Source organism: Pogona vitticeps, chromosome 4, assembly GCF_051106095.1.
Source record: "Pogona vitticeps strain Pit_001003342236 chromosome 4, PviZW2.1, whole genome shotgun sequence".
Classification (NCBI taxonomy): Eukaryota; Metazoa; Chordata; class Lepidosauria; order Squamata; family Agamidae; genus Pogona; species Pogona vitticeps.
This window is the reverse complement of record NC_135786.1, coordinates 36,504,564-36,515,358: the sequence shown is the minus strand read 5'-3', so window position 1 is coordinate 36,515,358 and position 10,795 is coordinate 36,504,564. Positions and strand designations below refer to the sequence as shown.

The 10,795-nt window shown below is 38.3% G+C and overlaps 1 protein-coding gene across 1 annotated transcript; it reads right to left on the bottom strand.

The window, feature by feature from the left end:
- Positions 1 to 936: 936 nt before the first annotated feature.
- Positions 937 to 6,719, bottom strand: GDF5 (growth differentiation factor 5). Its single transcript, XM_020782363.3, has 2 exons — positions 5,228 to 6,719; positions 937 to 3,653 (listed from the first exon to the last, which is right to left on the bottom strand). The coding sequence occupies exons 1-2, from the start codon at positions 5,859 to 5,861 to the stop codon at positions 2,785 to 2,787; spliced, it is 1,503 nt and encodes a 500-aa protein (XP_020638022.3). The 5' UTR covers positions 5,862 to 6,719; the 3' UTR covers positions 937 to 2,784.
- Between the last annotated feature and the right edge of the window lie 4,076 nt (positions 6,720 to 10,795).

The following is a 10,795-nucleotide window of genomic DNA, read 5'->3' as shown; positions in this document are numbered from 1 at the left end:
TGGGTTCTGAGTCACAAGTAAAGACTGAGTTGTCGGGGGGGGGGACCCTGAGCTGAGTCACTGGTGCGAATTAGGTTTGTTGTGACAGTGAGTCCCGCGACTCAAGTCCCCATCTCTGAGATTGGTACATGTATTATGATACAGAGGTACTGTATTCTAGAAGCAAGTTCCCATCCTCAGTGGCAATCTGATGGACATTGTCAGACTTTCCAGGAGTTGGATGGACATGTTCTGATGTTCTAAAACTATGTGGGTTTTTTTGGTTTTTTTTTTTTTTTTTTTACTTTCCCCTCCCTCGCTGAGCACATATTCCACCAGGAATATCTTTCACTTCACATAAATGGGATAGAGGATTGCTCTTGTTGATTTAAATTGATTTTATTTCCTCATTGACGTTTGTAAAGGCTTTGTGCATCCTATTTCCTGGAGCCTGTGGTACCTCATCTGAAGTGGAAGAAACAAAAATGTTGGAAAGGGGGGGCACATCATGTTAAGATATTACCAAGTAGATGAAGTAGGCAATATAGTGGAGCTCAGACTATTGACGAGTTTAAGCACACAACTCTGTACTGGTTAGGGTATTAGAGCAATTGCTTGTCTTCCAAGTAACCTTGTATAACTGACCACTTCATAACACTTTCAACGGGGTATTCTCATAGTATCCTCCAAAGAAAACACATTTTGCTATTCCCAGCTGCATTCAAATATACATAATACTCATAAAAAGAGCCTCCTGCACTTCCATCTTATTTTGATTTTTATTAACGGAACAAAATACGTAAAACAAAGATTTAATAAAATTATATTTATGGGAACTATGATACCTAAAAACACTTAAAATTGTCAATAACTTAATACATCTCAAGTTTTTATTTTGCTACAAGCATTAAGGGACACATGAGCTATAGACAGAATAATAAAAGAAACTGAACCAAATATTTTAAAGATTTATATTTAAGAAAGATATGAAGCTGGAATAAAATATACATGGAAAGAAACAGTTTGCCAGAAACTCTTTAAATTCATGTACAGTATAATGTATACAGTTTAGAACAAATTCAACACTCTATTAAATGACTTACAAATATACAATTTTAAGAGTTAATCTGAAATGTTGCTCAAAACTATTTCCATTAAACTCATTAGGTTGATCCCTGTGTTTAAAGGAGACAGCAAACATTTTCCCAAGTACGTATGAAGTGATTACACATGATGACAATGAACATAGAGAATAAATCCTTTAGAGACAGATTGATATTGCTCCAGCTTTCTCCTATCAAAAGTATAAAATGAAAAAATACAGAAGCTGCTGGCACTGGATTTGTCAAGTCCTTAGAGATTCAAAGGCCTATACTATGTGAAAAATGTAAATGTCATTTGAAGAAGGATTCTTGTACCAAAGTGATTCCTCTGGGTGAGTAGGGGCAGGTCCAGTGTAACTCTACAGTAAGACATGAATTGATGTCTAAATGGTACAGTGAGGCTTTAAAAAGCATTGGTCTTGGCACAAGGATCTGCAGAACTGGCAAGGGAAATATCGTTCAGTGCTCTGCTTCAGGCACAAAAATGTCTTGGGCCAGCACTAAGTGTAGGAGCTCGTCCACAATAAGAATTTCTTTAATTTGTCTTCCGCCCTCTCTACAAGTGCTGCACCCATTGTCCACATAACACGAAGCTGAAACTAGTGTCAACAGAGTCAGAGCTGGGTGGCTATTTCTGGAGGTTTTTTACACTACTGCTGGGTAGTGGTATATTTTGTTACGGTTTGCTCCAGTGCAGGATTGCTCATGTACTGCACTGCTCCATGCTGATCTGCACCCTCTGTGAATGTGTGTCATTTGATGTTTCCTTCTGGCCATTTTTCTGGTATCAGTCTCCACCACTCCATGTCCCGTGGACAGATAAAACTAGGAGCAGATGGAGGAGAGACTGAAGTAGGTGGGAAGAGAAGCTAGGCAAAAATAGGGCAGCAATGCATAGTGGGAGCAAAACATTAGGGATAGGTGTGGACAAGTAGGACTGGGGCAACTAAGTGCATCCCAGTACACCCAACAACAACTAATCAATGTGTTGTTTCAAATATTGGGATCATCGATTCAAATCTGCAACAAAAAATACCAGAATGACCCAGAACAACCACATACAACATGGTTGTCTGGATAAGCCTTAGGAATAATAAATTAATGCTAGAATGTGTCCAGAATCAAGACACAGAGCGCAAGCAGTTTTCTGCTTCTTATTAATTAATCTGTTCTAGCTATTAAATGGTATAGTTTGATCCAATGAACTGCATATTCATGATTAAGCATGTTTTAAGATGCAGTGCAACAACTGCTGCTCTGATAACCTACAATTTTGCATTGTGAGCTGATCAAGGATACTACATGACTGAGTCAGCATTATTTCAGATGCTGACGGTGGCAAACATCTGGGGCAGCAGCACTGCATACCTTTGTTTAAATCTGCTGACTAGATTAGACAGGAGCATGGTGAATATGAGAGTGTGACTGTGAATAATTTAACCATGTGACAACCACCATAGTCTGCTGTGTTGCACAATACTACATCTCTGTGCTTTGACAGCAGATCTTGCAACAGAGAGTCAGCATAACAAAAAGGTGTGCTTTCCTTGTCAACATCAAGATGCCACTTTACCTACTGCTCACCCAGCCCATTTTTGATGATGCTATCATGATCATTTAGCATCTGTGTTCACTTTCTTTTTGTCAACCACTGGGAAAACCCTGGTAGAGATGGCAATTTTTTTTTTTAAACCCTGCACTGCTACCTACAACCGCATGACTCCACCACCATGTCTTCGTATTGTTTATAGACTACATTATTAGCAGAGTCGATAAACAGAATACTAATAGGACTCAGTCTTGTTGGAACACAACAAGTGGGAGGAGTTGACTCTGGGTCCATAGAGTTCATTAATGTTTGGATGACAGCGTGATTGGTGGGTTCCAGATGAGATCGAAGAGGAAACTCACAAAGTCCTTCACAATGATAAGCTTCATACTCGAGAGGGGCAATTATCCAGTCATCCCAGCCCATATCTTTGAAATTCACATGGAGTGCTTTTTTGGTACACCTTGCCTTTATATTCTTATTAGGCCTCTTTCCTTGTCGATTTGCGAGGGGAGCCCTCCTCTTTCTTCTTTGATTGAAAAGGTATTCGTATACAGTTTTGTCATCCTGGCCAGATCTGGCTTTTATTTCATTGAAAAATAAGTCTCTTTTCTTTGTCCTACCGAAGACTAAGAAGAGAGCTTTTTCATTGACTTGTCTCCCTGTTCTATTAAATCCCACAGTCCTTAGATCAACAGGCCTCCCCCTTTCAAAAGCCTCCAGTTCAAAACACAAGTTAGCAGAGTTTTTAAAATTCTTAAAAAGTTTCCAAATGTCAAAAACTTCCCATTTTGCAGTATCTAAAATGTTGACTGTCCGAGAATCCAAGAGAATGGATGCTTGCCTATTTGTGGAGCAACTGAAAAGTTTCACTTGGCATGTTTTCCCACGGGAATGAGGCTTCCAGGTGTCAGAAGTTTTTTTCCTTAAAATACGCAGTTCTGCCCCAAGTAAGCCATCTTTTTCTAATGCGCTGATATCAAAAATGTATTTCTGCTTTTTAACAGCTGGAGCTCGGTCATCTAAAGAGAAAAAAAGAGAAGAAATTATGCATTACATACAAATTTGTCTTAATCATCAACCTTTGGTAATGATGTGTGGTGTTTACTGCTAGTTTATACTCTTGGGAGTCATAAAATGACAGTATGGAACTACTATGAGTTCACACTCCTCAGAGTTTATAAAGATAATCTTTTTCACACTCAGAAATGGAAATATTTTTGTTTCATGGGTGAAGTTTCTTTTCAAACACTACATAGAGATTAATTAATGGAACTTTTCATTTCCAGTCAATTGCATGTAGGAATCAAGGTGCCAGATTGCTAGCTTGAGTACAAGCTTCTTTTTTTCCTTTTTTTCTTTTGCTTTTGGTAATACATTATGATAAAGAGATGTAGTCATGCATTTGTCTTGTGCTATCATAGAGAGCTTTTTAAAATAGAAGAACTTATGGCATATGGTTAATAATTGAAGGTAAACAGCCTATAGCATGTACTGTTATCTCCAAAGACACTTGTCTAACTATATTTTCAGACCTAGGGGATTAGAGCTTTGTTGTCAATCTGCCTATAAAACCTATGTATACAGAGACACTGCTGTCCAAAGCCTTCATCCCCATTCATACAAAACTAGTAAAAAATTCATCTCCTAGTGTGGCATTTGTGTATATTATATCCTCAACTCTTTCCATTTAAACTGTAAAAAAGATTAATAACTGAGTCAAGCTAAATTCAATAAATATGGCTGTATGCATTTTTCATTTCAGTGGTGCTTGTGTGAGACACTGGTGTATTCAGCAAAATCATGACTTCATCCATCCAGGAATGACAGGTTGCTTTGAGGCCGTGCAAAGAAATAATATGGATGGACTCTGGAGACCCACTGTCAGGCTTGTAATTGCTAAATTATGGGTGGGAAAAGTTACTTTTCTGGACTAGAACTCCCAGAATCCCCCATTGGCCATTCTAGGTAGGGATGGCTACCAGGGATATTGGGAGTTAGCCTCAAAAATAGCTTCACAAGCTCTGATTAAATATTAAAATTCCTGTTTATTTTGTATTTAACAAGTTTATCTAAATTACCTTGATTTCCTCAACAAACAAACAAAAAACAGATGCAAATTTACATGACATCAAATCTGCATAACAGAAATGGACCCATCTGGTTTTGCTGCAGCAAAAATGTTGGTTTGAATCCAGACTCAAGAGAAGTTTCACTGAAATTAATGGACCAAAGATTAACAGATTGACAGATTTCAGTCCATGCATTAACTAATATGATTAAATCTAGATCCAACCCATCCATAGATCAACATTCATTAACATGCATTTTCTGCAGAAAACTAAATAATTTTATAACTTTATAAAATACAACATGTTCCTAATATTAGTAATAGCATTGTGATAAAAGTATAATACTGTATTCCTTTTCCAAATTTCAAAGCTTAATGCTTAAGAAATAGCAAATCTATATTGTAGAGATAACAAATGCCTGTGATCCCCCAAACGTTTGCCTCTGAATACAGATATTTTCTTGATTAAACTGAGAAATGCATTCAGTGCACAGAAATATACATGCAAGTATTACATTTTCTTACCTTGACCCTTGTCTATGAAACTTGTAATTGTATTGGCAAGTCCAGTCTCCAACTTAACACTTCCATTAACACCTTTCCGTTCTGCATCAGAAAGTGTCTTGTATAAGGAGAGCATGTACTCATGTGGTGTGATAGCAGGATGTCTGAATGTCTCTTTAGATTCCCTTTCAGCAAGAGGCTCTTTAGGTTTTTTGGTTTTGTAGGAACTGGTGTCTGAATTCCCTGCACCAGTTTTCTTCTGTGGAGCTTTGGAGCCAAAGTTCTGAATCTTTGGGGTCACTGTCTTTATTCCTGTTTGTCTATTTGTGGAATGTCCTACCTTTTTGTCTGTATTCCCTGCTTTAGAAAGAGTCTTCTTTGAATCCTCAGTCTTTGCCAAGAGAGCTCCAGCTTGAGCAGTATTACTTTTTGTCCTGGACTTTGGATTCCCAGCACTGTATCCATGGCTTCCCGCTCTAAAGGTACCTGCCCTTGGCAAAGGGTTTCTCTCTTTTCCATCTACTTTTGACAATCCTGATTTGGATCCTGGATTCCCTTGGCTTGCTTCAGCAGGACTCAGCACTAAGGAAGTGAGAGCAAGGTAAAGCCAACTAAAGTGCCAAAGCAATAAAGTAAGAAAGTGCAAGATTTTCATCCTCTGGTCTTCCTCTGAATGCTACCGAAGAAAAAATCAGAAAAGGTTCCTCTGGTTTGGCATAGGAAAACATGAAAGAAGTTAAAAACTAAAGTCAGCAGCAAGTGTTTTATTTTCAGTTTAAAACACTTTAAATCTACTTGTTTAATTTTTGTATCCAGTCCCATAGTGGAAATGCTAATTTATTCAGTTTGGTCTTCTCCTGGTTTCTGCTAGCAGCTCGTTCTTGAAAAGAGAAAGTTTACCACCCCCCTTTCTTCTGTAAAAGTGACTAAAAACTTGAAGGACTCTTGTTTAAATCGGAGAGGGCTTTTTTTTTTTTCCAAGAAGGAAGAATGGCGTAATGCTGCCTCTGTGTTAAAAGGTTTTTTTAAAAGTTTTGAATCCCTTCCAGTGAAAATATTTCACACACAGAAACCTGCAGGTGCTCAGAAATCTTTTACAAACCTGAACTTAGGAATTGGAAGCGGAATTCCAACAAAAACCTATTTAATTACTCTCTGATGTCATGCTGTCTAAACTAATTTAAGTGTAATATATTTCTTTTAAAAAGTCTTCTTTGCCCTTTCCATTAGCATGACTCATACTTTGCTTCATGTAAAACAACTCCATAGGACCAGAACTCTATACAGAATATGCAGTCTAAAGTGGTAACATGTTACCTATTTTAGCCTTAAATGAACTTCTCTTTCAAAATAGGGGGGGGGGGGAAACAATACATGCTTTAACAAGCTCAGCTGAAAATAACTACTGTACATTGAAGTATGCTCGGATTCACAGATACATACTGTAAAATTCTGAACCCAGAAGCTGATCTTTATCACTTTTATTCTCAGCTGGTGATGAAAGCACAAGAGTAGGCAAGATATTAACAAAATAACCTCTAGTAAGGATATAAGACGTTTATTATGACACACTGAAAAAAAAAAGATAAGAAAGCTAATTTGATAGCCACCTAAGGCATATTTGTTTATGCTATACAATGTAGTTTTGATTCCGTTATTTAAGTCATGCGTTGGCTCCCCTTCACCAGCTGCCGTGTGATGCAATATTAAGCAGCAGTGTCCCCTGCAGGCACCTAGCGCTCCTGTGAAGCAAAACAGCAGCCAACCATAGTCACCCATCAGCTAAACTGATTATTAATTTCACATACCACAAATGTGTTGTTTGCATTTGTAAAATGCTATTGATGAGTTCATGCAAACCAACAGTAAACAGATGCATGTGCTTGCCAGACATCAAAAACATGTTTACATGTGGAACAGACTTTTTCTGCTATCTATGACATATATATTCAGTTTTGGCGAGGCATGTATAACATAGCCAAAACAAAGTCACGATGGCACCTTTAAGGCTAAGAAATATATTTATTCCACAAAAGCTTCCCTTAAAATATAGCACTTAGTCTTTAAAGTGCTGCATTTTTCCCCTTTTGTTTTGTTTTGTGTTTCTTGCTGAAACGTATTTCAGTGTGAGCTTTCAATATTAAGGCAATGCATCCCTTGTACAAACATGTAGAGCATATCGGACTTTCACAGAAATTTAGATCAAGATCTTTACATGATTTGTAAAGTGCATGAGTTGCATTGTTAATACATAAAGCTTTCTGCACATGCTATCTAGCACAAAGTGACCCTATTACGTGCTTCTGCTGTACTCCTTATATGGAGACTGTGGCAGAGATGCCGCGTGCACACCTGAATCAATCTACATTATTCTAAAAAAGTGCATGTAGACATTTTCATTGGTTGCTCTGATAACACCACGGCAATATTAATGAGCAGTGGATTCTAAGAGTACCAATGTATGGCTTATAGTGGGGGAAATGCACACATTGTTCCAAAGCTGTCAGGCCCTGCACTCAGACATGTGGGGCAGCTCAGTCCATTCCAGCTCTTTACCAGGCAGATAGGAGCCTGAGGAGAATTATTGACGTCGTTGTCCAGTATCAATAAGGTCATGGAGGATTACACAAACACAATTAAAATTAATAAATATGTGCAGTGAATGCAGCCTGTAAAGCTATTGTGCCATATTTTTTAGAGGGAGGACCATCGACAAACAGTGGAAGGGTCAATCAGAGACTTTGGGTGATGATAGGTGTGGCAGAAGGAGACTGAGAGTCGGAAGGTCAGCAATGAAGGAACTAGAAAAGATAATCAAGTGTAAGGATGTGTCACTGGAGACCAAGACAAAGATAATCTATATTGTATTCCCAATTATTATGTATGGATGTGAAAGCTGGACAGTTAAGAAAGCTGACAGGAAAACAACTGATTCATTTAAAATGTGGTGCTGGAGGATAGCTTTGAGGATGCCCTGGACTGCCAGAAGGACAAACAAGTGGCTCCTAGATCAAATCAAGCCTAAACGATCTCTCGAGGCAAAAATGTTGAAGCTGAGGTTGTCATACTTTCGGCACATAATGAGAAGGCAGGATTCTCTGGAAAAAAACAACAATGCTGGGAAAGGTGGAAGGCAGCAGGAAAAGAGGAAGACCAAAGACTAGATGGGCTGACTCCATAAAAGAAGCCATTTTTACAGAGTTGACCAGGGCTGTCGAGGACAGGACATTTTTGAGAGTTCTCATTCATAAGGTCTCCATAAGTCAGAGGCAACTTGATGGCACATCACAACAACAAAGTGGAGCCAGAATCTGATGGAGAGCTGAATAACTTCAATTTTCTTTGTGGCCATTCCATCCTTTCTGTCACTTGTGTGTGTCTGCATTTGAATACACAAAATGAACACATAATTCTCAGAGAGAGAGTTTGAAGATCAAGAGTGGGCCTGCACTGCCCGGGGGCTTTATGTTTCTGGAGGTTGCATGAAAGTTGGGTAAAAGACAAGAGAGCACCTCTCATTCACAAAATACGTTCAGTGATTTAGATATGTCATTGTCATGATAATTTTAATTTGTATGCAGCTTTTTTACATAATGTGCCCAAAGCAGAGTTTGGAGAAGTTACTTTTCCAGCTGAAACTTGCAGAACTCCTCAGATGACAAGACAAGCATCCAAGCCAGTTGTAACATTCTTGAAGCTATTATCCCCCAAAGGCAACTTTCCCAATCTTTGGCCCAAAGCAGAACATTATACAAGAACACATCTTTAAGGTAAAAATACTGAAACACAAATATGACAGGTTGTTTCCTGACTTTGTCATAATTAGTGTGGCTTCGGTCAAGGGTTTTATCACACTAAAATGCAGAAGGTAATGTGAAGCTGTTCTGTTCTCCCTTCTTAGCAGAATTTCTGGTGTCCAAAAAGAGACAAAAGGAACAATAGAAAACTAAGGGAGGATTATGGAAGGCAAGAATACCCTCAGTAAAGATGGGGTCATTAATAATTTGGTTGTAGAAATGGGAGGGAACTTTTTCCCTCATCAAGTCATCTCCCTGAAGATCTGTTAGGACGCTTAAAGGCAGAGAAACACCTGTATTTTTCATTAAGCTTCTCAGTTGCCATATAGAAAGTGCATTAGAATATTATAGAAAGGCTGATTAATCTGGAACAATTAGAATATTTATTCTGTATATTTTAGAAATTTAGCTGTGTTTAGAAGTAAGATATTCCAGTTGCCCCAACCAGCATAGAAAAAAAGAATAAAATCAGTGCAAGTGTTAAGTTGAGGGGCAGATCATTTTGATCGCTTAAACTGTTTTTCCTTTTGCAGGCAATTGGTTTTAATCATGACCAGGAGCAGAAATGTTCAAAGAATATACATCAATTCAAATACATTAATTTTCTTACTAGCAGTACTTGAATAGCATGAGCCAGCGGCATGACTCCCATTGTACAAACAAAGATTGCAGTCCTCAAACCACTAATGAGCTATATAGCTTTTTGTGCTGACACAGCAGTTTAAGGACTGAACAGTTCTATAGAAATTAAAGCACAGGGAGTTTCAGCAGTTTGAGAACATTGTGCAAGGAAAGAAATGCCTGGGGCAGAGCCCAAGCAAGTATCCAAACACTGAGGACAATAAATTTCCTTTGGGAAAGCATGTTAGCCATTGCCAAACCATCTTGGAGGGAGAAATAGAAGAAATCTGGAAATATTTCATTGCTTTTAAAAAAATGTTTTATATCTTTATGGCACTTCCACAAGACAATCTTATTATATTTGTAATCTAGTACTTTAAATGGTGGCTTAGGCAGAGATGAAAGAGAGTAAGAGGGGATGGGAATGGAGATGAGAGAAGCAGGAGGAGGAGGAGAGAAAGAATCTAGCCTTCCTCCAGGGGCTCAGGCTTATTGTTAGTGGAGAATGAGCTCTTAGTGAGCTGGGCTAATTCTGACAGGGATTTTAAGGGTGGAGAGGGACCACATTATGTAGGTGTCCGGGGACAGAATTTTGGGCATATGGGGCATTTGTGAGTGTCTGAGGCAAAGCTACACAGAAAAATAACGTGTGCATGTAGTGCACAATGCTATAACATATCTGAACCTCCTCCTTTATGTGCAGGGGTGCTTTAATTCTTAAGTTACATCTACACTGACATTTGTCCTGTGGTTTCGAATGTTTTTCAGTGTTTTTTCCCATTAACATCATGATATTAACCCGAACAGACCTGGCCTTTTCCATGGGTTTTTGTACATTTTGTTTGGTTGTCAGAACTTGAATTTTTTTTAAAAAAATGTGATCTTTTTGGGGGGAGTGGGGGATCATTCTACTCAACATTGTTTTGTTTTAATTTCTGCATTACTATTTTTAAAATACTTGCATCAATATGTTAATGTTTCTCATTTCAAAAGTTAAAAATAAATAAATTAAATAGTTATGCTCCTCTTCAAAGTTCCAAACGATTCCTCTCCCACTTTCATAGCAGAGGAAGGGACTTGGCAGGGGGGCAAAGCTTAGTAGTAGACATTTGTTTTGCATACAGAAGGTCTCAGGTGCAATTTCCAGAGTCTCCAGGTAAGGGAGGGAAGA